At 40.4% G+C, this 27,787-nt stretch overlaps 1 protein-coding gene across 9 annotated transcripts; it reads left to right on the top strand.

The window, feature by feature from the left end:
* LOC112258010 (HMG box transcription factor BBX-like) lies at positions 1-26,908 on the top strand. Of its 9 annotated transcripts, XR_006084097.1 has the most exons (18): positions 1-143; positions 2,168-2,249; positions 9,170-9,341; positions 15,960-16,211; positions 16,642-16,867; positions 16,978-17,045; positions 18,008-18,088; positions 18,428-18,508; positions 18,915-18,995; positions 19,113-19,193; positions 19,365-20,187; positions 20,335-20,467; positions 21,270-21,424; positions 21,611-21,700; positions 22,067-22,300; positions 22,427-22,619; positions 22,947-23,078; positions 24,513-26,908. XR_006084097.1 is itself a non-coding variant. In XM_024432050.2 (17 exons), exons 3-17 carry the CDS (start codon positions 9,183-9,185, stop codon positions 23,020-23,022), a joined length of 2,706 nt encoding a protein of 901 aa, XP_024287818.1. In that variant the 5' UTR covers positions 1-143; positions 2,168-2,249; positions 9,170-9,182; the 3' UTR covers positions 23,023-26,908. The 9 variants fall into 9 exon arrangements, 8 of the variants coding, with proteins under 8 accessions (XP_024287818.1, XP_024287816.1, XP_042182867.1 ...); XM_024432050.2 differs by having other exon boundaries at positions 16,642-16,843; positions 19,116-19,193; positions 22,947-26,908; XM_024432048.2 differs by having other exon boundaries at positions 16,642-16,843; positions 22,947-26,908.
* Positions 26,909-27,787: the final 879 nt, after the last annotated feature.

Here is a 27,787-nt window from a genome sequence, read left to right as displayed (position 1 = left end):
CTCTGTATGTACAGTACTCTCTGTATGTTGTAAAAACGGTTCTGGTCAGAGAAGAACACTAAGCGAGGGTGAATGAGGTTGACAACGGCTCAGTTGGAGCACCACGCTTTAGTTACCTTTACATTCTGGGTGGCCTGTTGCAGGTGAGTGCTGGAATACTTTGACTGTTACACTTTATTTTCCAAACACTCCGATCCCTCACTGTAACGCAACACCCAGGAAGCTATATTAAGTAGTCACACACGACTGAGACACAGGCAGTGACTTTCTGCTTAGAAACAGTCTTTTTTTTCTCGCTGGTCACATCTTTTCAGTGACGTTTTCAAGCACGTTGCATAGAGAAAGTTTGTTTAAAATATGTGTGTTGTAAGGCCAGAATCTGAATGGGTGATGACACGGCTAGGCCAGTCAGTGCTTGGCTATAGACATCATACTGCACAAGGCTTTACAAGACCATAGCCCTAGAACAGTTCGAACGGGGGAGGGTAGATTAGAGAAGATGCAAAATTTGTTCGAGGAAAACGAAAGTACGCCACTGCGACCTAATGTAACTGATCATTTATCTGATTTCGATATAATTCGTGAATTTTCATATTTAGTTTGGTGATTTCAGATTGTTGTGTTGCTCTGTAGCGTTCATCCGGTGAAGAGAGTTCATATTTGTGTTATTGTACAGCCAGTGCCGAACTGTTATGTGTCAATAAGTTTTAAGGTGGACGCAGCTGGGGATGAGAGGGCCCTGGCATTCGAGCTGGGTATCAGAGGTATGTTTGAATATGTAGTCTAGGCTATATGCCGTCATGACAGAGAACTTGTTGGTATTTTAGCCCTTATCAAAATCACAGTGTCGTTTTCACCTAAACCACTCAGTCATCCAGTGTGAGGTTTGTATCAGTGTATCGCCGCTCTCGAAGTGGTCAGCGTGGTGCTTTTTTGTTTTTCGTGAATTATTTAATGTCTTCAATGGGCTTTCATTTATAAACGTGTTGTTATAATCGTAAATTCCATCCCTCAAAGCCGTTTGGTGTACATTTTAAGTCATTGTTCGGTAAAAAAACGACCATGCAAAAGACTGAGACAACATGTACGACATGGTAAAGCGAGAGTATTTGCATTCCTCTGAGAAACGGGAGCACTACCCCTATGAAATGCACGGCTACATTGTTACTAAACGAATGATGGCAGCGTTCGATTGCGTGAAAACAATCAAATTAGTGAAGTTTGGTTACAATTCCATGGATGTTTGTCACTTGTAGTCGCTCGTGGCCTTTTGAAACCATTGCATGTTTTGCATACGACACGTTCAGCAGGCGGGCTGGAGCAATTTGAGTCTGAGAGCTAGCAAGCTAACAAGCTACTTTTATTCCTAGTAACTGGTAGGAAATGGTGACTATGATGCCAATTAAACGTATTGCCGCAAATATCTGGACGGAAAATCCCTAGTTTAAGTAATGAAAGGTGCCGATTTGTCCATGTGGAATACCTTTGTCAATGAATGCATACGAGTTTGACAGGAGTGAGATTTATACTTCATTTTCCCCAAAGCAAGATGGACTCTCATTCGCTTGTCTATCCTTTCAGACCCTAGATCGACATTTTGCATAGATGCTAATGTGAGCTTCATACTAAGGACTTTGGGTTAGGTAAACAAAATATTCGTTTATACTAATTTATGAACAATGTTGCTCATGTAATGTTTACGGTGGGTTCACTTTATTGATTCCTTGACAGCCTAATCGGGTTTACAGTAAGCACCGGTCTTACCAGAAAATAACCGCTACAATAGTAAGGTATAGCCAATCTTTTCGACTGAACTGTATTTACCTGATATTGCGTATTTTATTATGTACTGAGCGTTAACTACTCTATTGTCTACGTTCCTGGGTTTCTGAAAAGCGCCCATGTACGATGGACTGCACAGATTTGGAATCGACACCGTGTTTCAACAACAACAAATAATGTCCCACAATAGTTCGAAGCCTAATCACATATTGAGGACTAGACTACACACCCGTTTTAAGTTACTGTCACAGTGATGATTAATAAACATGTTTACTATGGCTACTGAAGAATACAACTAGAATCCTAGCCTCTGTGGTTCTTTGGTGCGTTAACCAAGCATTGCAAATGTATCGCTTGACTGAGAGCAGTGTCTTGTATTTTATAGGTCATCATCATCGCATGACAAAGCCTGACTGACAGATTCATCTTCATCTTTCAGATACAGCTTTTCCATAGTCTGTGCCTAAGTAAGTATGCCTGCAATCCATCCCATATCCTCCAGGTCAAGGTTTCTTCTCTTTTGTTTACCTATTTGTCAATTGCCCATGGTATCCACTCATTGATATGCCATAATGCCTCATTGTATTATACCCTCATATTAACAATATAGCCTGTGTCTCATCATATTAATATTACATAATTGATTGTCATACCTGATTTGAGTGTAAGCACAATAATAATTTCTATAGTTATGTCAATAATTGCACAGTGTCATTGAGATATAGCCTTCTAATTAAGATGATTTATGTTTCCAAATGACATAATTAGTTTATTTAAGAGTAATTCCTACAATCCTGTGGTTGCATAACCTGCACACTAACGAGCTGATTCAATAATGGTGAAACTGTGACTCGGTCTCAGGTGTGTATGCACACTATGCATGCCTCCCCCATAGCACAACCCTCATAGGGCTCTGAGCTTGTCTTGACCAACCTGATCAGGGAAAAACTCAGGGCCCTTGTTAGGTCACATGGTAAGGAAAAACTCTGTGCCCAATTCTAGTACATGATTTGTAGTTGACGCTTTAATAGTATGCAAAGATTCAGATGTTCACTGCGTAAAAGAGACTGCAGACCAGTTTGAACAAAGTTAAAGGTTATGCAATGCCTTCAAAAAGTATCCACACCCCTTTACCTTTTTCACATTTTGTTGGTACAAAGTGGGACCTTTTTTTGTGGGTCAACGATCTACACAAAATACTCAAATGCTTTGCACACCTCAATTGTATAATATTTGCCCATTATTATATCAAACAAAAAAATGTCATGATGATTATTGTTAGACAGTCAATTTTAAGTCAAAGCTGTAACTAGGCCACTCAGGAACATTTAATGTTGTCTTGGTAAGCAACTACAGTGTGTATTTGGCCTTGTGTTTTAGGTTATTGTCCTGCTCAAAGGTGAATTTGTCTCCAAGTGTCTATTGGAAAGCAGACTGAACAGGGTTTTCCGTTAGGATTTTGCCTGTGCTTAGCTCGGTTTTCTTTTTATTCTAAAAAAATTAATAGACCTAGACCTTGCTGATGACAATCGTACTCATAACATGATGTCGCCACCACCATGCTTCAAAATATGAAGTGGTACTCAGTGACGTGTTGTTGGATTTGCCCCAAACTGTTTTTTATTTATTACCTTGATTCAACTAGGTAAGTCAGTTAAGAACAAATCCTTATTTACAATGATGGCCTACCCCGGCCAAACCCTAACCCGGAATAGGAAGGACGCCTGTATCTTTGTAGTGACTGGGTGAATTTATACACCATCCAAAGTATAATTAATAACTACACCAGGGTTATTCAATGTCAGATTATTATTATTTTTTACCCATCTACCAGTAGGTGCCCTTCTTTGTGAGCCATTGGAAAACCCCCCTGGTCTTTGGTTGAATCTGTGTGTGAAATTCACTGCTCGACTGAGGGACCTTACAAATGATAGTATGTATGGGGTAGCCATTTGAAAAATCATGGTAAACACTATTATTGCACACTTTTTACTTCTGAACTTACACTGAACAAAAATATAATCACAACATGTAAAGTGTTAGTCCCATGTTTCATGAACTGAAGAAAAAATATCCCCAAAATGTCCCATATTCCCCAAAAGCTTATTTCTTTTGAATTTTGTGCACAAATTTGTTTACATCCCTGTTAGTAAGTATTTCTCCTCTGTCAAGATAATCCATCCACCAGACAGGCATAGCATATTAAGAAGCTGATTAAACAGCATGATCATTAAACAACAGTCACCGTTGTGAACAGAGTGCCCCATGGTGGGGTTATGGTACTGGCAGACATAAACAACGAACACAATGGCATTTTATTGATGGCAATTTTAATGCATAGAAATACTGTGACGAGATCCTGAGGCCCATTGCCGTGCCATTCATCCGCCACCATCACCTCATGTTTCAGCATGATAATGCACGGCCCCATTTCACAAGGATCTGTACATAATTCCTAGTACATAATTCCTAGTACATAATTCCTAGAAGCTGAAAGTGCCCCAGTTCTTCCATGGCCTGCATACTCACCAGACATGTCACCCATTGAGCATGTGTGGTATGCTCTGGATCGACGTGTACGACAGTGTGTTCCAGTTCCCGCAACTCCGCACAGCCATTGAAGAGGAGTGGTACAACATTCCACAGGCCACAATCAACGGCCTGTTCAACTCTATGTAAAGGATGAGACGCTGCATGAGACAAATCGTGGTCACACCAGATACTGACTGGTTTTCTGATCCACGCCCCTACTTTTATAAGGTATCTGTTGACCAACAGATGCATATCTGTATTCCCAGTCATGTGAAATCCATAGATTAGGGTCTAATGAATTTATTTCAATTAACTGATTCTTATATGAACTGTAAGTAAAATCTTTGAAATTGTTGCATTTAATGTTTTTGTTAAATATATTTGGGCTTGCCATAACAAAGGGGTTGAATAATTATTGGCTCAAGACGTTTCTGCTTTTCATTTAATTAATTTCTCCCAAAAAATAAACATAATTACACTTTAACACAAAACACAACAAAAAGGCTGTAACATAATGAAAACATTTAATGTGGAGAAAGTTAAGGAGTGTGAATACTTTTTGAAGGGACTGTACATGTAACATTTCCACATGCAAATAGCACACGGTGTCAATTATATTAGTAATGAGGGATAACATTGCACATGAACACAGTTTTAACTGTGATATACTAGGACTCTAATCATTGTTGTTAAAAGACAAATGTATTTTTGTTTATTTTATCACCTTGTTACTCCACAAGATATGAGAAATTTATCAAGATGTTATATGGTGGATTAATGGGGCAATCTGCAGTTGCTACATTCATTTTTGGACTTTTAATTAATGATATGTACCAATTGATTCTTGAAGAATATAACAAATGCCTCATGAGAGTTAAACTGTCGTCCCCCATCAGAACCCAAAATATAAGCATGTTTTACGCCAATGTTTGTAAACAAAGTAAATATGAACAAACCCTGTAAAGCCTCAAAATGGACTGACCATCCATGTTGATATGGATGGTTGGTCAATGCATCTATCTCTATCCATGCATTTGAGTGGTTATATTTCTCCCACCCAGTCCCTCAGCTTTTGACTGAAAGACTGGTGGGAAGCCTGCTCTCTTATTGTTTCAACTGTGGATTGCTCCTATTAAAGGAACTTAGAGGCAAGTATCTATCAAAGTCCTGAGGTGTACACTCGGATGCTAGCTAGATCTATTCAGGATTTTCTTTTTTTAAGCTAGCCAGCTTCAGATTCACATTCCAACGGGCTTCATCCATTTTTAGGAAGGTGGATATTGATATTGTACCTGCCGCTAACGCAAGCCAGGTCTGTAACCGCACGTGCATAGCCCAGCGAGTCGAACACCAAACTCTTAATTGAGACAATTCTGAAGCCGCAATCCAAGAACAAGTCAGTGCCACATTTAAATCTCTAAATCAATATGAAAGAAAAGTTATCCTGCAAATAAGCTACTAGAAGTGCTGTCCTTTTATTTATGCTTCTCATTCTTGACGTCTTTGGCGTCCTTATCAAAAGCAACCTTTTTTCCCACTGCTATTGATAAAATGATTTAAGTCATACCAAAGTTTTTACTGCACATGAAGTTTGAAATACATCCTGTAATTGCTAAATGTATAGTGTGATAGGTATTTGAATAAGGGCAATTCCACCACTTTTCAACCTCATTTTCATTATTTCCAGTACAATACCAGTGTCTACATATGTGAAAACAGTGCATTTCTAAAAAATATTAAGCTTAAGTTCTACCCGATGACATCATCAAAAGCATGAGTTGGTGCACACCCAGAGATAATTATTTAGTGTAGAGGTGCTGACTAACAGTGAATAAAATGTAAGCTATAAAGAGTCTCTCTCTATCTAATATATATGTGTGTATGTATATATTTAACCAGTCAAAAGTTGACACCTACTCAAACCAGGGTTTTTCTAAATGTTTTACTATTTTCTACATTGTAGAATAACTTAAATAGCGAATGGAGGACACTTTTCCCCGTGATTTATTTTCATGCCAGCCAGTTAGACTATACTCCTCTTTTCAAGAGAAGCAATGTGCTTAATATTAGGAAGGTTGAGAAATAAATATAGTAGACCTAGCCTATAGAAAGCTGATGGGATCCTCTTTTTAATAGAGGCCCATCACTGTTTTCTAACGCAATTGCATAGTCTATGGCAGTGGTTCTCAATCCTGGTCCTGGGGACCCAAAAGGGGTGCACATTTTGGTTTTTGCCCTAGCACTACCTGATTCAAGTCAAAGTTTGATGAGTTGATCATTTTAAATCAGCTGTGAAGTGCTAGGGCAAAAGAAAAAATGTGTACCCCTTTGGGTAGCCAGGACCGGAATTGAGAATCACTGGCCTATAGAAATGTTGCCCAACATGAGCTCATGGGCTCTTATGAAGTGTTTGGTTAGATTTTCGATTACGTTTGCATTGATATCGGGGTGATTTGAGAGACAATAGAGTGCTGAGTACCAGGTAGTTAGCAAGTTTGGTAGGCTACTAATCACGTCAGCCACATCAGAGCTTGGAGAAGCCTAAATACCGTGACTAAACGGTCACATCGAATTAGACTGCCATACTCGTGACCGTTGTTGTGGTGGTAATACGGTCACCGTAAGTATTTGGACAGTGACACGTGTTTTGTTTTTGGCTCTGTACTCCAGCACTTTGGATTTGAAACAAATACATTTGTTTCCCTGAAATGGGGTTGGGGGCGAGAACTACAGTATGTACAAAAAGTGCTGTAATTTCTAAACAGTTCACCTGATGTGGATGAAAATACCCTCAAATTTAAAGCTGAGTCTGCAGTGGTGTAAAGTGCTTAAAAAATACTTAAGTACTACTTAAGTCATTTTTGGAGACATCTGTACATTACTATTTATATTTTTGACAACTTTTACTTCATTACATTCCTAAAGAATATGTATATACTTTAAACTCCATACATTTTCCCTGACACTCAAAAGTACTTGTTACATTTTGAAAGCTTAGCAGGACAGGAAATTGATCAAATTCACACACTTATCAAGAGATCATCCATAATGCCTCTGCACTGATGACTCACTAAACACATGCTTTGTTTGTAAATGAGTGTTGGAGCGTGCCCCTGGTTATCCATAAATTAAAATATGAAAATTATGCCATCTGGATTGCTTAATATAAAGAATTTGAAATGATTTATACTTTTGATACTTAAGTATATTTCAAACCAAATACTTTTAGACTTTTACTCAAATAGAATTTTACAGGGTGACTTTTACTTGAGTCATTGTCTGTTAAGTTATCTTTTACTTTTACTCAAGTATGACAATTTGGGTGCTTTTTCCACAACTGAGAGTCTGCACCTTAAACCTCAGTCGTTGTAGCGTTTCAAATCCAAAGTGCTGGAATACAGAGCCAAACATGTCACTGTCCAAATACTTTTGGACCTCACTGTATGTAGACACTGGTATGGCGCTGTAGATAATGAATATGAGGTTGAAAAGTGGCGGAATTGCCCTTTAACAAAATATATATTTTTCTATGAATAAAATATTTGAGGGCAGTGAAAAAATATTAGAAATGCATTGGACCCAGCTATCAATTACATTTATTTTTCCTAAGTATTGAATACAGTAGTTAATTTACATAAATTGAAGGATAGATACTGCATACCCTTTACAGTAGAGTAAATACACACAGATGTGAGTTAATCTGATCAAATGCTGTGGTATTACAACCTGCCCTAAAACACAGATGTGTCTTCTGTCAGATTTGAGGTGTTCTTGCTATACCCAAGTATAGAAGTGTAGAATCTAATGGTTGTCAAATCAAATTTGATTGGTCACATACACATGGTTAGCAGATGTTAATGTGAGTAGCGAAATGCTTGTGCTTCTAGTTCCGACCATGCGGTAATACCTAACAATTTCACAACAACCCATATGTAAAATGTAAGCCCACATGACTAAGTTGCTTTGGATAAAAGCATCTGCTAGATGGCATTGCACCACACACGCAAGAAGTCCAAACTATTCTGCAAGCGTATATCTACACATAGAATTGTGCACTCCATTGACCACACCCTGGCCACAGTGATGATGCCATCAGCCAATTAGAGACATGGGCAGTCTTGTGTTCAGTCTCAAAGTACTTTTGAAATGGCAGCCACAATTTACTGCTAATTCTGTATCTTAGTACAAAACCGAGTGACCTTACCAAGGGATTTTGGCCTTTTGGTATAATATATTGGTTTTGGAAGGACAGTCACAGGGACCAGCGTTTGAGCCCTCGTCAGGGTGTCTAATTAAAGGGATCACTTTTTCATGACCTTTAACCTTTAGTCTCTGTTACTACTATGGCCAACACCAGCAGTTGCTCAAGAGACTAAAGAATTCAGTCAATTAATCAATCCAAAGTATTTGTATAGTGCTACTTACAAAGTCATTGATCAGTGCGCTCAACAAAACCCAACACCAAATGCTCAGACATGAATTTCCCCTAGGTAAAGATCTGGCATCTGCTTCCCCTCCCCCAATCCTAACCTTAAAGTGACAATCCATATTGGTGAAACTGCGTGTCCATTTGTGATATTACAACAACAAAGAAGTTACTGCAAACAACAAATACTGTTGCACGGGCGATAGAGCACAGTATGTATTGCACCTTTTTTTTTTTTTTTTTTTTTGCATGTTGCGTGATGCTCAGCAACAAAACCAATAACTGTGGTGGAGTGGCCAGTGACGCTGTTTCGCAGATGCTTTAAGCATTAATGGGGAAAACTGACCCAAGATCAGTGTCTAAATGGAACTTGATCCTATGCCACAATAAGTTGTGAGTGAACTCTGACTATCTTTCTCCCCCCTCCAGGCTTGGCAGCGCCATGAAAGGTGGAGGAAGGGGTAAGGAGCCTCCTGTGGAGGTGGAGGTGAGCGGCAAGCGGCCCAAGCGCAAGTGTCTACAATGGCACCCGCTACTCTCCAAGAAGGCCCTGGACTTCTCGGAGGAGGAAGAGGAAGAGGACGAAGAAGAACTGGAGAAGGTTAGCGTCTTCTTTTGCAGATCTGGGATGCATTCAGTAGGCACGTTTTGAAATGATAAAAACATTTGTTATTGGTCAAGTACAGAGTTTCAGACTAGAGGTCAACCGATTAATCGGAATTGCCGATTAATTAGGGACGATTTCAAGTTTTCATAACAATCGGAAATCGGTATTTTGGGGTGCCGATTTGCCTTTTTCTTATTTTTATGTATTATTATTATTATTATTATTATTATTAATACCTTTATTTAACTAGGCAAGTCAGTTAAGAACACATTCTTATTTTCAAAGACGGCCTAGGAACGGTGGCCTTGTTCAGGGGCAGAACGACAGATTTTCACCTTGTCAGCTCGGGGGAGCCAATCTTGCAACCTTACAGTTAACTCGTCCAACGCAATAACGATGCTAGCTAGCATTAAACTTATCTTATGAAAACCAATCAATCATAATCACTAGTTAACTACACATGGTTGATGATATTACTAGATATTATCTAGCGTGTCCTGCGTTGCATATAATTTGACTGAGCATACACGTATCTGACTGAGCGGTGGTAGGCGCGTAAACATACATTCAAACAGCACTTTCGTGCGCTTTGCCAGCAGCTCTTCGTTGTGCGTCAAGCGTTGCGCTGTTTATGACTTCAAGCCCATCAACTCCCGAGATGAGGCTGGTGTAACCAAAGTGAAATGGCTAGCTAGTTAGCGCGCGCTAATAGCGTTTCAAACGTCACTCGCACTGAGCCTTCTAGTAGTTGTTCCCCTTGCTCTGCATGGGTAACGCTGCTTCGATGGTGGCTGTTGTCGTTGTGTTGCTGGTTCGAGCCCAGGGAGGAGCGAGGAGAGGGATGGAAGCTATACTGTGACACTGGCAATTCTAAAGTGCCTATAAGAACATCCAATAGTCAAAGGTTAATGAAATACAAATGGTATAGAGGGAAATAGTCCTATAATTCCTATAATAACTACAACCTAAAACGTCTTACCTGGGAATATTGAAGACTCATGTTAAAAGGAACCACCAGCTTTCATATGTTCTCATGTTCTGAGCAAGGAACTGAAACATTAGCTTTCTTACATAGCACAGATTGCACTTTTACTTTCTTCTCCAACACTTTGTTTTTGCATTATTCAAACCAAATTGAACATGTTTCATTATTTACTTGAGGCTAAATTGATTTTATTGATGTATTATATTAAGTTAATAAGTGTTCATTCAGTATTGTTGTAATTGTCATTATTACAAATAAAAATCGTCCGATTTAATCGGTATCAGCTTTTTTGGTCCTCCAATAATCGGTATCGAAAAATCATAATCGGTCAACCTCTATTTCAGACCTACTGAACATGCCCCTGGACTTCCAGTCTCTTGCCGTAGTCCCACTTGACTATTGCTCCATGATACATGTACACAGTCTATTTGTTAGTTCGCTGTATATGATGCAGTGACCTTTGACTCCAGTATAGAACCACCAGCCTCAGTACTTAACCCCCTCTATGAAATGTCTCTCCATGGCTGGATGTGGGGGCAGACAGACAGTGCTGGTCTGAAAGGATGTGCGAGGCTGCTGCAGCCATTGGATTTGAAGTCCCTCATTGTTTCTGATCATGTTAAAACAATTTGTTTCTGGGTTAGGGGTCATTTCTTAATTGGGAATTGCTGATTAATTCCCATTCAATTTGATATACACTGAGTATACAAGACATAGAGGTCCATGACATAGACTGACCAGGTGAATCCAGGTAAAAGCTATGATCCATTTTTGATGTCACTTGTTAAATCTACTTCAATCCGTGTAAATTAAGGGGAGGGGACAGGTTAAAGGAGTTTTAAGACCTGAGACATGGATTGTGTATGTGTGCCATTCAGAGGGTGAATGGGCAAGACAAAATATTTAAGTGTCTTTGAACGGGGTATGGTAGTAGGTGCCAGGCGCATCGGTTTGAGTCTGTCAAGAACTGCAACGCTGCTGGGTTTTTCACGCTCAACAGTTTCTCATGTGTATTAAGAATGGTCCACCACCCAAAGGACATCCAGCCAACTTGACACAACTGTGGAAAGCATTGGAGTCATCGTGGGCCAGCATCCCTGTGGAACGCTTGACACTTTGTAAAGTTCATGTCCCGACGAATTTAGCCTGTTCTGAGGGCAAAAGAGGGTGCAACGCAATATTAGGAAGGTGTTCCTAACGTTTTGTTCACTGTGTATAGTAAATGGGTTGTTCCACCAATTTAGGGGCCTTTTGAGTAGTGTAACTTGGTGAAAAAAGTTTTATTTCACCTGATTTCTACATTCTGTCATAAAGAGCACATGTTGAACTTAATAAAAAAAACATGTTTTCCCATCTCAAGAGGTTAAATAAAAAGATTAGTATATTAAGTGACAAATAAAGTAACAGGGCTGACGATTTCATCTTAAATCATCCATGAAGCCCCTTGTGACTGGGGGAATGGAAGCTTGTTCTTTGCAACAGGGAGGGACAAGAATGTAATTGTTAGTACATTTCTTCTAGCATGTCCATCTATGGATAACAGGGTTGATGTGGTTGACCTGCTCAGCTTTCCACCACACAACACCAGAAAAATCACCAAAAAGAGTAGAACTAGCTCAACTGCTTTTACACTATGATTTGACTATAAGATGTTCAATGTTTCTTTCAAAAAATATATTTTAAAAGCAATAGTTTCAACCATATTAAAATGAGATTTAAGTTCAAATAACAGTGTTGACCTTAAAATGAGAGTGAGGTTTTTATTTTTTTAAATTTTTTTAAAAGTATTTGTGCACAATTTCTACTTAAAATATAAAACGGGGACATAAGGCACTCATTTTGTGGCATGACCCAAATACCTTGTGTAAAATATGATTGAAACATTAATGTAACTGTCCAGTGTTTCCAGATTTCTATGAAATAGTACCTAAATATTGATGCGAGTAGAGCGCTGATTGGCCAGCTCAGCCAATGAGCCAACACATCATGTTCTATGAGGAAATGGCAAGCATTTTTAAAGCCCCAGTGCAGTCTAAAATGTGATTTCTGTGTTTTTGAAATAAATAATTCCAACATTCTGCCAATAACAGCAACTTTTCTGTTTTCCCCTCCCTATTCAGACAGTCCTAGCAAAATTCTTGCTTGAGAAATTGGTCTTTGCTAAGAAGCTATTTTTGTTTTAATAAATAATAATAATCAGTAAGGTACTTAATTGTGATCCAGAAATGATATTGAGATAAAAATGGCTGCATTGGAGCTTTATTTATTTAAAAAATATTTAACTAGGCAAGTCAGTTAAGAACAAATTCTTATTTACAATGATGGCCTACACCGGCCAAACCCGGACGACGCTGGGCCAATCATGTGCCGCCCTATGGGACTCCCAATCACGGCCGGTTGTGATATCTTTAAAAGGTCTGTTTAAAATACAAGATTGAGGTAGGGTTCTTTAAAGTGTTTTTTTTTTTTCTCCAACTTATGCTTTGGCCACAAAGGAGTATAGGATATGTCAACAACAATTATTTGTGTATGATTTAACAGAATATTAACTTTTAAACTTTTTTTTCAACAGTTACTTAATTTCTGAATCGCTTTTTTTTATAACTAGGTTTGTATGTAGTCTAGAAGTATTCACTTTCATTTTCTGTCATATTTAAAATATATATATATATACAGTGCCTTGCGAAAGTATTCGGCCCCCTTGAACTTTGCGACCTTTTACCACATTTCAGGCTTCAAACAAAGATATAAAACTGTATTTTTTTGTGAAGAATCAACAACAAGTGGGACACAATCATGAAGTGGAACGACATTTATTGGATATTTCAAACTTTTTTAACAAATCAAAAACTGAAAAATTGGGCGTGCAAAATTATTCAGCCCCTTTACTTTCAGTGCAGCAAACTCTCTCCAGAAGTTCAGTGAGGATCTCTGAATGATCCAATGTTGACCTAAATGACTAATGATGATAAATACAATCCACCTGTGTGTAATCAAGTCTCCGTATAAATGCACCTGCACTGTGATAGTCTCAGAGGTCCGTTAAAAGCGCAGAGAGCATCATGAAGAACAAGGAACACACCAGGCAGGTCCGAGATACTGTTGTGAAGAAGTTTAAAGCCGGATTTGGATACAAAAAGATTTCCCAAGCTTTAAACATCCCAAGGAGCACTGTGCAAGCGATAATATTGAAATGGAAGGAGTATCAGACCACTGCAAATCTACCAAGACCTGGCCGTCCCTCTAAACTTTCAGCTCATACAAGGAGAAGACTGATCAGAGATGCAGCCAAGAGGCCCATGATCACTCTGGATGAACTGCAGAGATCTACAGCTGAGGTGGGAGACTCTGTCCATAGGACAACAATCAGTCGTATATTGCACAAATCTGGCCTTTATGGAAGAGTGGCAAGAAGAAAGCCATTTCTTAAAGATATCCATAAAAAGTGTTGTTTAAAGTTTGCCACAAGCCACCTGGGGGACACACCAAACATGTGGAAGAAGGTGCTCTGGTCAGATGAAACCAAAATTGAACTTTTTGGCAACAATGCAAAACGTTATGTTTGGTGTAAAAGCAACACAGCCCATCACCCTGAACACACCATCCCCACTGTCAAACATGGTGGTGGCAGCATCATGGTTTGGGCCTGCTTTTCTTCAGCAGGGACAGGGAAGATGGTTAAAATTGATGGGAAGATGGATGGAGCCAAATACAGGACCATTCTGGAAGAAAACCTGATGGAGTCTGCAAAAGACCTGAGACTGGGACGGAGATTTGTCTTCCAACAAGACAATGATCCAAAACATAAAGCAAAATCTACAATGGAATGGTTAAAAAATAAACATATCCAGGTGTTAGAATGGCCAAGTCAAAGTCCAGACCTGAATCCAATTGAGAATCTGTGGAAAGAACTGAAAACTGCTGTTCACAAATGCTCTCCATCCAACCTCACTGAGCTCGAGCTGTTTTGCAAGGAGGAATGGGAAAAAATGTCAGTCTCTCGATGTGCAAAACTGATAGAGACATACCCCAAGCGACTTACAGCTGTAATCGCAGCAAAAGGTGGCGCTACAAAGTATTAACTTAAGGGGGCTGAATAATTTTGCACGCCCAATTTTTCAGTTTTTGATTTGTTAAAAAAGTTTGAAATATCCAATAAATGTCGTTCCACTTCATGATTGTGTCCCACTTGTTTTTGATTCTTCACAAAAAAATACAGTTTCATATCTTTATATTTGAAGCCTGAAATGTGGCAAAAGGTCGCAAAGTTCAAGGGGGCCGAATACTTTCGCAAGGCACTGTATATATATATATATATTTTTAAAGTAAAGCCATTTGAATTCAATCGCTTTTTGACAGCACTCCATTTTGATTTAAATGAAACCATTGCCCAAATCTTTGCCCATTGTAGAAGTGCTCAGAAAGTAACTTTTTGGACCTGAATGGCAAAACATTCAAGAGATAAGGGTGCTCAAAGTTGACCTATTTTGCATACTCAACCATGATATGAGACTTCCATGTCTTCACCACTGGAAAAAAATAAACAGTTGAGATTTCTATCATTTAAAAGCTTACAAAATATTGTCATACTATTTTATAATTTCTTGAAAAACGGTAACAAATTGTCTTCTTTTTTTAACCTTAATACAATAAAATAATGATGCATATGTTGTAGCTTAGACCGTTATTTTAGATCTGAGGTTGTGTTGTGCCCACCTTAGTTTGAGATGCTCCTAAATACAGTGTGGGTGTTAGGTTTTGGCTAATACATTTACTAAAGTGGGAATAAAATTGACATTTCAACTCTCAAATTAGTACAACAAAGATCGATGGAGGTCCACAACAGAGAATGTTGACTTGCATGGGAATATATGTTTTAAATTATACTCTCAATCCTAGAAATATAGATTATCCAATAGACATTGCCATTTGACAGTGGGTGGACCGGTTGTCATCTTTGTGGTAGTAATCAGAAGTCAAAATATCAATTCAATTTAAATTTCAATGGTGTACTAAATTACAGTGGTCTGAAGGGATAGGTCCATTCTATGAAATCTATTTCTATGATTTGAAATGACACCCACCCTGTATTCAAGAGCAGATGATGTAAAGTAGGGTCTAAGCTACAACATATGCGAACATGAAACAAATCTGAGTTTACATGTTTTTTAAAAATCATTTAAAGTTAAAAGTAATTTTTATATAACTTCAAGAAATGAAGTAGTTTGAGAACCCTGTTTGAAAGCTTTTAAATATCAAAGTCAACCATTTCACTTTTCAAATGATGAAGACATGGATGTCTCATGGTATGGTGGGGTATGCAAAATGGGTCAACTTTGAGAATTGTTATCTCCTGAATATTTTGTCATTGAGGCCCAAAAAGTCACTTTCTGACCACTTCTTCCATGGGCAAACGGGTATGGAAAGTTTGGTTAAAATCAAAAGGGATGCTGTCAAAAAGTGATTGAATTCCAATGGATATACCCAAAAAAGGCATTGAATTATTCCCAAAGAAATATCAACTGAAACAATCGAGCCTTACCATTGTTATGATGATGATGATGATAGTGGTGGGGGGTAGAGATGATTAAGATTGAAATATCTATCACTGATGCATCTGTCCACAGCCATTGCTGGTCAGGGAGAGCCGGGGGCCGGAGGTGGCATGCGGGGGGCCCATGGAGGTGGAGGAGGACTCTTCAGAGCAGCGGGCCCGCCGACCCATGAACGCCTTCCTGCTTTTCTGCAAGCGCCACCGTTCACTGGTGAGGCAGGAGCACCCTCGGCTGGACAACCGTGGTGCCACCAAGATCCTGGCTGACTGGTGGGCTGTGCTGGAACCCAAAGAGAAACAGAAGTACACGGACATGGCCAAGGAGGTGAGCACCACCAAAACCCTGTTCTGGAACTGTCAAACGTTTCTTATTCTCTTCGGGGGTGAATCCTAACTTCATTTAAGTGTCATTTTTACATCAATGTATGACTAAGTTAAAATTTGACTTAAGTTAGGATTCTGTTTCTCTAAACAGACCATTCCATTTGATTTTGTCATTTTGAGGAGAGTACTTTAAATTCAGATAATCTTTCCTCATGGACTGGCAAAGTTCAGAGAGAATGAACCCTGATTTGTGCGGTGTGACAAGCAAATGAGCAGATCAAGCGCTCCAACACAGGATCACAAGCAAACTAATTTGAAAGACTATACTGAGAAAACACCTCTTCAGTATGTTCTGCATTTTGCTAGAGTAGGTATTAATTGCTGTGTCTTTCTTTTGCTGATAACCATTCTGTCTTTGTGTCATCTTCCAGTACAAGGATGCCTTCATGAAGGCTAACCCAGGCTACAAGTGGTGCCCCACCACCAACAAGCCAGTCAAGAGCCCCTGCCACACTGTCAGTAACGCACGCAAAAAAGTGTGGTCTTTCCCTTCCAACTCCCCTAAGGGCTGTGCCACTGCCAAGAAAGTGCCCAAGACTGACAGCACACCACAGCTTAATTTCGCCATGGCAGGTGCGTCAAGTGATACATTTCTGGGTAAAACAGCTTATACAATATGAATGTCATGTCTCAGCATAGCAGCCACTGAATTAATGTCAAATTAGTAAAGATTAATCCCACCTTGCCTTCTTTTTGTGCCTTCCCAGATCCCACAAAGATGGGTGGCCTAAGCATGCTACTGTTGGCTGGGGAGCATGCCCTTACTGCCAGAGAGGTATGTCACATACTGCACTGAACAAAAATATAAATGCAACCTGTAAAGTGTTGGTCCCATGTTTCATGCGCTGATATAAAAGATCCCTGAAATTTTCCACATGAACAAAAAGCTTATTTCTCTCAAATGTGAGCCTTTCTCCTTTGCCAAGATAATTCATCCACCTGACAGGTGTGGCATATCAAGAAATTGATTAAACAGCATGATCATTACACAGGTGTAGTGGGGACTATAAAAGCCACTCTAAAATGTGCAGTTTTGTCACACAACACAATGCCACAGATGTCTTGTCTCAAGTTTTGATGAAGTGTGCAATTGGCATGTTGACTGCAGGAATGTCCACCAGAGCTATTGCCAGCAAATTGAATGTTAATTTCTCTACCATAACCCCACCGCACCATGGGGGGCAGGCATAAGCTATGGACAACAAATACCATTGCATTTTATCGATGGTTATTTGAATGCACAAAAATACAGTGATGAGATCCTGAGGCCCATTTCTTTTTAAGGTATCTGTGACCAACAGATGCATATCTGTATTCCCAGTCATGTGAAATCCATAGATTAAGGCCTAATTTATTTATTTAATTGACTGATTTCCCCAAATGAACAGTATTTCTGTAAAATCAATTAAGTTGTTGCATGTTGCGTTCATATTTTTTTTCAGTATAGGTCCTGGGCTGTAGTGCAGTAATTCACCACCAGGGGACGTCAGAGTTATATGGGTTTATAAAATAACGTAAAGGCCCGGTCTAGTGGTTTTTCAACTCGTCAAACTGAGTTTATCCATGTTGTGCAACAACTTTAATCTAGAAATCATTGTTTTAGTGGAAATATATCTGAAGGACTTAAGTCATTCTCTCATTTGTTGGAAAAGCACTGTGAGATGCAAATTCAAAGATCACGTTATTCAAATGTTTGTGGTGAATGTGTGAATTTAAGTGTGAATTGAACCTCCACAGATTTCATCCAGTTCTTCAAAGTCTGGAGCCACAGATGTCACTAAGCACCCTGAGAACTCCTCCCTATTCCAACTTGCTGAGGTAAGACCACATAGAATGGGATGGTTCTCTCACGGCAACCGCAGTCTGACACGTTTGTTGATTTTATGCCAATATGCATAGATGTATAAAAAATAGCCTACATTACATTTATTATCTATTTGCATAGAAAGGGTTCAGTTTGCTCTTAAAGTAACCCTACCATACCAAACACACCACATATGCCACAATCATAACATTCCCTAAAATGATGGCACTACTATGCCTTTTCTGTGACCTATCCTGCACTGACTTTACATCAAGCTGCAATAGGGAAAAGGAAGTGAGGCTCATTCCTATTGAAATGGGTCAGCCAACCCTCAATTTTGTGTCCCTTTCCAGCTCTCCTCCAGCACACTTCAGCCCAGTTTAACGGACACAGCTGGCAAGGGGAAGCCCATGAGTCGGGGGGTCCAGGCAGAAGTGGGTATTCTCAGGAAAAGGCTATTTGTGACCACATCTTTTAGCTCAATGTTATTGACCTGTAACATTCATAGGCGAGGTGCCAACTGCTCAGCATGCTTACATACTGCATGAGTATGTAATTTTATCATTCTACATGCTATTTTAATGTGCTATTAAGTAGTTGGTTTTTAAACCGAGTGGGGTGCCTTCCTGCTTACTGAAATCCACATCAACAAAATTCAAATCTGCCAATACTTCCACTATTGGCTCTTCCTAATGTGTGGGCATGCCTTAAGGGAGGGCACAAATGAAAGCATTCAGTATATACCTACCATAATATTTAGTATACACAAGTCACAAATATGAACATTCCGGTACATAATCCCAGGATCTTTATCCATTCTCCCTTCCCATTTTTCCCCAGACGTGGTCTGGCACCTCACAGCAGGGAAATTCTGACGTACCCAAAATCAGCGTCAAGGCCCCTCTTTTTCAAATGGCAGAGGTACAGTCATTACACTGTCTCAAGTCTGCCACTCTGCACAACTACATGTGCTTTATAGTATTGTCTTTACTATGCAAAGTGATGTTTTGTCTAATTATCCTCTGTTGTCAATTAAAGCAGATCTCCTCTGATTCAAGCCAGTCGACTGCACCGGAGGGAAAGCAGTGTAGCCAGTCGGCTCTCTTCCAGCTCGCTGAGGTACTGCAGGCCTTCCATCACAAAACCTTTAAGGGTCCATTTAAGCCCATTTGATATTACTAAAATCTTCAAAACCCCTATAGTGGAAATGACTAATAGTTATCTCCAGCACTTTCACAATGATGTGACTACTGAAATGTTAATTTATGTGCACTGTTGTGTTTGGTATAGATGTGTTTGGCCTCCGAGGCAGGGAAGATGGAGACACAGGACGATACCTGTGCCCCACACATCAAAACTGAGACGGTGGTCAAGGAGGACACTGGGGGCAACATCACCGATTTTCCTCTTTCCTCTCCCCCATCTTCCTCCACTTCTTCCTCCTCCACGCCCACCAACGCCAGTCCCCCGCTGCTCAGCGGCCAAGCGGCCAGCGTCAAAAAGAAGAAGAAGAAGAAGAAGAAGCAAGAAGCTACTGCCAGAGAGCCACCCAAAGCGGTGGACAAAGACAAGATCCCTCGTCCGGGCTCGCCCAAAAAGACCCTCAAAAAGCGACCATCGTCTGAGTCTGAGTTGGAGAGCCTCCTCTACACTATCGAGGCCGTGGCTAAAGGTGCCTGGGGCGACACCGAGGAGGATATACCCAAGAAGAAGGCTAGCACCGCCGTCGTTATCATTCCAAGAGAGCCCAGCTCACCCAAAAAGAGGTCCAAAGCCAAGAGGCCTCTGAAGGCTAAGGAAGAGGATGAGATGGAGGAGGACAAAGAGGATGGAAGTCGCACAGAGCTGCCATCGACAGTGGAGACGGCAGCGAATCTAGCAAGCCCCAAGACAGAGGCTGAGGAGGCCAGCATCGGCAGCACCCCGGGCAGCACAGAGAAGCGCACCGCCCCTCCCAGCCCCCCGCATAAAGCCGAGGAGAAGCAGAGGGAAGCGGAGGCCAACGCTGAAGGGTGTGGCTCCAGGAAGTCTGAGAGAAGCTGCAAGGGGGCGCTGTACAAGACCCTGGTGTCTGAAGGGATGCTGACCTCACTGAGGGCCAACGTGGACAGAGGTATGTATTAGTAACCCCCCTGCCCAATCTCCACTATGACTATCAATATGCTGTTGTTTTACACCCATTCCGAGCAAGTTCCTGTGTTTTAATTTTACAGGTGGCTCCTCTAAACTCTGTTTTTGTATGTCTGTGTGTGTTAATCAGGCAAAAGAGGCTCTTTTCGAAGTGGATCTGATGAAGGGGGCTGGACTGACGAGACCTGGGCTTTCTCACAGATGGGACCCACTAATCCCAAGAAGCTAAAGAAGTCAAAATCCAAAGACGAGTCGGCGCCAGGGTGAGTTCCCTGTCCAAGAACATTTTACCCCAGAAAGTGCTAGGTGTTATCACTGAAAACTGAATGAAATATGACTAGTGGGAGCAGAATATAGCGAACGGACAATAAGCCTGCTTGACAAGGGGCACGTCCATCATGCAAGGATTCAAGTTTGCACTAATGGCAATGGAGATTGTCTAAGTGCTTTCGTGGCTTGATGCTCTTTGCATTTACGCCACAAGTCTGTTTTGTTTATAGACTATTTGTGAATTGTTGGATGTGGAAAATGCATTATTCTTTCAGTGTCTATTTAACTCGCTCCGCTTTCTTTGCGGTTTAATAGGGTCCTCTGTGTGCAAGTTTACATCCAACTTTGAGGAATCCCTGAAGAGTGCAAATAGGCCAGGTTAGGTTATGGGCACTCCTACGTGTTTGAAATATTAATGTGGGCACCTCCATAAGCGTTAACAATAATGTTGGTTCGTCCCATTCATATTTTTAGGGGTTTTCAAGGGTCAATGTTTAATGGGTCAATGTCCTGCTTTGAATGACATGGATAATAAGCCACTTCGTAAAACGGTTTATAGCGACTCAGTAATCGAGGAACATAGCAACAGTGGGCCTTAGTTATCTGATCAAGGCACACTTAAAACACGCAAGAGGGAACTTGAAAAGGTAATATTGTGTTGGCATTTCTATCAAAATATTAAAAACAACAGTGACAAACAAATGACAACGCGTTTCCGCAAGATGAATGCCTTCATGAAGAAAGTGGAGTTGAGCATGTTCCCACCCGTATCTAATCAACAACATACCTTTGCAGTTTGGGGAAACTGGAGGAGGAGTTTGAGAAGAAGTTCAACAGCCTGCCGCAGTACAGCCCTCTGACGTTCGACAAGAAAAGCACCATCGTCACCAAGAAGAAAAAAACAGACGTTAGCACCGCGCCGGAGGAACAACCCCCAAAACCTGCCAAGGGTAAGCAGAGAATGTTACTGGAATGTTCACCAAACATTTCAATATGTTTTGACAGAAGGCCATCCCTCCGCATCCCATACCGCTCCTGTTGCTCCTCGCTTTCAGGAACTTGACCACATTGGTACCATTTAACATGGCATGCAATGCTTTTTTTTCTATTTTTGTTTTTCTTTTTTGTTATATCAGGTCCATCTTCATCTCAGAAAAAGACTTTATTCCACAAGATTGTTAGCAAGTACAAGCAGAAAAAGGAGAAACCCAATACTGTGGACAAAGGTGAATTAGAGCATCATGTAATGTGTGTGGATTGTAAATCCAGTTGTGAATGTTCTTGGCATGGTATTTACACATAGTTGGAGATAATGGACACATTACTCAATGTAAAAAAAGTGATAACGTAAGTACCATGCGTTTTTATTTCACATTGAATTTAGACACACGTGTAAAATATTCTCTTTTAGTTGTTGAACAAGTTTTACACTGCAAAGTGAGGAGTAAATAAATAGTGAGCCATCTAGCAGAAAAGGGTCTTGGCCAAATCCATTTTTTGCAGTCAATTCACGATTTACGCATGCATTATCTTGGAGTTAGGTGCCCAGATCTCAAGTTAGAATTTTGGTTCAATAATTCTAAAATGAGTAGGTCTTTTCAAATGTTATCCCCTCTCAGACATAGCGATGCATAGTGACTCCCCCATGTCAGACTCGGCTGCCAAGGCCAAGCAGACCCCCGCCCCATGTGCCACCGCCACGCTTTCCCCAGAGGCCATGGGAACTAGCGCTAGCATACCGGTGGGCAGCCAGAAGAGGAAGGCTAGGAAGAGCAAAATAACCCACCTGGTGCGCTCGGCCGACGGCAGGGTGTCCCCAGCAGAGGGTAAGTCTTTCCTAACCTATACTGTATGTGAGCTGGAAAATGAGGGATTAGCTGTGCATGCCATTTTGAGAGGCCATTTTGAATGACATAGCCTCATGGCATCTGCTTTGGTTCGTTTTATCACAGAGGACAAAGTCAGGGACCTGACCCCGGAGCAGGACGACAAGCCATTACCCCAAGAGACTTTATGCAACGAAACAGGGTGCTACAGTGCACCCAAGCAGGAGGAAGCAGATAGAAGCAGTGCACCCGAAGTCCTGCCCGCCTTCTTTAGCCTGTCTGCCCTTGCCGAGGTGGCAGCCATGGAGAACATTCACAGGTAGGCAGCCAGAAATATAGGAAGAGGGACTCACCTTTGCTTCAAGGAAGCTGTTCCTTTTCAACTTTTGTTGAAACACTGTTAAATTTTCTCTGCACGCTTTGAACGTGAATGCGCTATGTTTCATTTTTTATCAATTTGTGTCCTTAGATAACCAGGGAGTTTCACATCTAATCTAGCACCTTAAATTATCAATCAAGTACAAGGAAGGAGCCAAAACACTACTTCACTAAGCAGACAAAAAAAAATCCAAACACAAATGCCAAGAACAAGAAGTGCATACCTTGATTGGTTGACCTTTACCAACTTCTCTTCCTCCTGTACCAGAGGCCAGCATGTGATTGGCGACAGCCAGAAGGAAATGGCCCAGACCCCTGTCCTCATCTCCTGCGCTGACCAATGAAGTGGATCAGCCGCCCTCCTGCCTCCAGCAAAACGAAATGGACGCTTGCGTGTTGTGTGAGTTTTAACTTTTAACCTCCGACTCCTCATCCTGTTCTGGAAGGAAGGAGATGGAACGTGACTTGTGGATGGATCCCTCTGTGGTGAATTAGCTAGAGCTCTGGTCTGAGGGGAAAAGCGGGGTAAGAACCCCCCCCTCCCATCCACTCACCTTCTAAGTATTCTCCTGAACCCTTCCCTTGGCAGTAGGATGTCGCCTCCCTCCTCTTCCTGTACGGTCCTACCTACTTCGAGTACCCTGAGGAAGGCAGGTTTTGTTCACGTTAATGTGTAATCTTTGTCCGATATTACGCCATTTTAAGGTCAAGTTTTGCGAACAAAAATTGCATTTCAAAAAAAAGAAAGGAAACCTACACACGGTCAGCTTGACCACTTGTAAGAGAACATCTTCCCCCTTTCACACACTGTTGCAAAGTCCCCTCCACCTAGCATACCTCAATGTAGGGATGAGTCGAATCTTGTGGCTTCCTGCACACCTTCCTGCTTGAACAAATTGACACAGCTTGGTAGATAGTCCTTTGTGATTTATTTCATGTGGTACCCTCATTTTGATTTGCCTATTTAGTGTGGTCTGGAGATAAAGCAGACCTCTTAACCTTCCACACCATGGTCAAGTATTCCATATTACTCCATCCCTTGCCTTCCCACCAGCTTAGCAACTGCTACTACGGTGATCTGTTTAACCTTCATTGTCAGTTTGAACTCAACATATTGAGGCTCTTGCATTTGAACTTAAGCTTACATTTAAGCTTAGATGGGAGGCCTTTGGTTAGCATGTTGTAAGTCTGAACCTGCCTGTTTTACCTGGCAGTTGGTCCCCTACAGTGGGGCTCAATTTGATGAGAAGCAAAGTTACTGACAGGATGGACGGTTCTCCATGGCCTTAACTCTCTCATTACGACGTTAGCCGTACCTCAACCACTGCCATCCCATCCACCGCGCAACCATTCACATGAATCTTACATCCGTTTGAATATACTTGAATGATGAAAATGCATTTTGTGTCAATACTTGATCTTATCGCAGTCTGCGTAGCATCTACAAGGCTAATCCAAATGTGTGCTACTAGTTTCCTAAGATAGTTTTTTTTAACAAAGAACACTGCACTAACGTAGGAGGCGCTTTTAAGATGTAACTTTTTCTCAGTAGGGCAATGTGTTTTCCCTGGTCTCTTTTTGTTTTTCCTACTAGCCTTTGAGATTTTCTTATGCCAAGTAACGGTCCACTCTTAGGCAATGAGAATAATTAAGGTTTTGCTTTTGAACGTATTTGTTTTTCAGTAACAAGACAATTGCTTTTAATGCTTTGTTTGTTAATTTTTTTATTTAGTTAAAAATGTAGTTTTTTTGTATGTTCTAACCGAGGTAGAACAGGCTAGCATCCATTCCATATCCAAATAGCTGATCCTTGTGTCCATTCTTCTGTTTACAGTGTGTGAGCTGTAGTAGGGTTGGGGGACTCTTGACGTCTGCACTGGGTGTAAGCTAATCAGATGGAAAAAGCTGTCTCGGGCTTATACAAGTAGTGCAAGCCAGTTCCAAGGTTGAAGAGTCCCCAATGATATGTCCTCCATGAAATTATCATTATGCTATATTATTATGACTCTTTTGTTTCTAAGTTGACCAATGCTCTTTTTCTTAGGTCTTACATTCAGCCATGCTTCTCTCGCTGTTGCTTTTTCTTTAAGTTTATTGCTCTTTTTATATTAGATTCTTCTCCTTCACTTAAGTGTATTATGATGCTGTTGAACTAGATTTTTAATTTGTTTTGCTTTTATCTTGTGTTCCCAACCTCGGTTTTCTTTTCCTGAAGCCTAGTTTACTGGATTAAGACTGTTGTCAAAAAAGCTCATACACAAAATAATGCATAAATGCTTACTGTACCTGTTAAGCAAATGAGCACTGAGATGAGATGCACTGCTTCTAGAAGGGTAGTTTCCACCTGTAGTTTCCAGAGTTTGTATTCTTAAAGCAACTGCATTGCCATTTCTGGGCTACGTCTGAATGATGTGTGCTGTCAGGGCACAACATGAACTATTTAAAAAGGCTATTAGCTCAACCCTATTATTGTCCAATGGTGGTACTTAGTTTTAGCCAAGGGATTATAATGCCACAAAGTAGAATATATTGAAACTATTTTAAATATATCCTTACAAGTCAGGATTGGACTGACTTGTAGGGATACGAGCAATGCTGTATTAGTTTATTTATCCCTAAAAGCGGGCAAATGGACTGTAAACAAGCAGACCTAAATCATGACTTTCAAACTCCCAAGCTTGAAGGAAAGCTTTAAAACAAACATTTAAGACTTAAATATACTGTATATATTTTCTAGGTTTGAGAGAAAATAAATTGAAGGGTGACTAAAGTCGTCTAAGCAGTAAACTACGCAGTTCTTCCACTGATAGACAGCAGTGTTGTTCTTTCACACAAATGAAGCAATTGTCTTCCCCAAAAAGAGCGACGATGTACATGCTTGTAACTAGTGGTTTTGAGACATTTGCCAAAGAAAAGGGAAAGTTGTCTTTTTAAATGAAAATTCTGTTGAAAACTAAGGTTAGCATAGCAGTTGCACTGCATTTTCTTGGTGTATAGATCTTCAGGTAACAAATGTATTATATCAGCACAACTAATCCTATATATCTGATGGGTTTCCTAAGACTAAAACCCCAAGTGGGAATGGTGTACATTGTACTGGCACCTTTTCAATGCCTCTTTTAATAGACAATATTTGCACCTTATGATCCAAACCAAAATGATATCATGATGATCTTTAAAAATGTAATATCATTAAGTGAAATTAAAAGATTACACAGGTATTTATGTCCATCTTATGACATTATGCATTGAAGTATTTTGATCTAATTTGAGCATTTTAGAATCAAGTCGGTAACCAACCCCACACATCTTCAAAAACAGCCATAATATATCACCCTCAACCTTTTCTATTTAGAAAATGCCTCTATAAAATTCCTATATTATTAGTTATTGAAATGACTATAGACTATATCCTTTTGTGCTAGTACTGTCTCTTGAATGTAATCGATTTTGTACATGTATTTTTCTAATTCAATTTAGGTCTTGACTCTACTGTGTATGTATGCGATGGTGGACTGTTTCCACAGGTGAATAGTTTGTTACAACCTATGGTCCTCATGACGATTCAGCTGCTGTGCTGGGAACTCTGTGGAGGTGTGTGGAGTTGTAAGTCATTGTGACTTACCTGCCAACGTCTGTTAAAGTTATATATGAGAGAGATTTTTTTTTTTGTAAGGGACCGTGTCACCCCGGACAGAATTATTTGTTTCTTCTCTGCAGTTCAATGAGGCTCTCACTTCAGGAAAGGGTGAAACCAGGGACACTCATGCAATTACAAAGAACAATTGCCAAACCCTCTGTATTCAAGCTTATTTATTTCAATTTCTTTTTTATAGCTGTTCATTTAGTTACAAAAATAGAAAAACTGAATATGCACCCAGATTTAAAAAAAATAAAGAAATAAACTTTCTCCCTTTACAGGAATGTAGATCATGGCTTCCCTTTTGTTCTTGTGAAGAGATGACGCCAGATCTTAAGTATGTTTCCTATGATAGCTTGTATAATGTGTGCTCAATCTTATTTATGTTAATAGTACTGTATCATGACATGTATGGACTTGATTGTTACAGCCCAGTTGTTCAATGCAGCCTTGCCTTACTGGAGCCCCTGCTTAGTGAGGGATCCCTTAGCCATCGCCCTCAGCCCCTTTCACTGAGTCATGTCATAACACTGTCTGCCGACGCAACTATTATTCCTTGAACACCTATTAAAGTAACCTATATTAAACCTTTTCATCTCACCACAGTCTCTTCTTCGACATCAAAGTGTGATTTCTGGAATCTGTTTAACATTTGCGTTACTCTGGTAATTGTTTAACATAAGCATTCTGTTGCGGCACCGCGCTCCCACTGTTTGATCTGGCTAAATTGGGGAACTCTAGCATAATGGGCACTTTAATGCAGTTTCGAAGAAATTATCTTCGTCTTCTACTCATTCTGGGATGTGAATAGTGGACATTGACTGTCTATGTCCTAACCACTTGATTAACCCTTATCCCAAACCCCCGATACAGTTTTGGATTCCTCTGATCACTGTGATGCCACTTAAATCAAATAAAATGTATTTATATAGCCCTTCGTACATCAGCAGATATCTCAAAGTGCTGTACAGAAACCCAGCCTAAAACCCCAAACAGTAAGCAATGCAGGTCTAGAAGCACGGTGGCTAGGAAAAACTCCCTAGAAAGGCCAAAACCTAGGAAGAAACCTAGAAAGGAACCAGGATATGTGGGGTGGCCAGTCCTCTTCTGGCTGTGGAGATTATAACAGAACATGGCCAAGATGTTCAAATGTTCATAAATGACCATTATGGTCAAATAATAATAATCACAGGCAGAACAGTTCAAACTGGAGCAGCAGCACCGCCAGGTGGACTGAGGACAGCAAGGAGTCATCATGTCCGGTAGTCCTGAGGCATGGTCCTAGTGTATAACGGATGTGAAACGGCTAGCTTCGTTAGCGGTGGTACGCGCTAAATAGCGTTTCAATCGGTGACATCACTTGCTCTGAGACCTTGAAGTAGTAGTTCCCCTTGCTCTGCAAGAGCCGTGGCTTTTGTGGAGCGATGGGTAACGATGCTTTGTGGGTGACTGTTGTTGATGTGTGCAGA

Source organism: Oncorhynchus tshawytscha, linkage group LG09 (genome assembly GCF_018296145.1).
Source record: "Oncorhynchus tshawytscha isolate Ot180627B linkage group LG09, Otsh_v2.0, whole genome shotgun sequence".
Taxonomy (NCBI): domain Eukaryota; kingdom Metazoa; phylum Chordata; class Actinopteri; order Salmoniformes; family Salmonidae; genus Oncorhynchus; species Oncorhynchus tshawytscha.
This window is presented reverse-complemented; position numbering and strand designations above follow the sequence as displayed.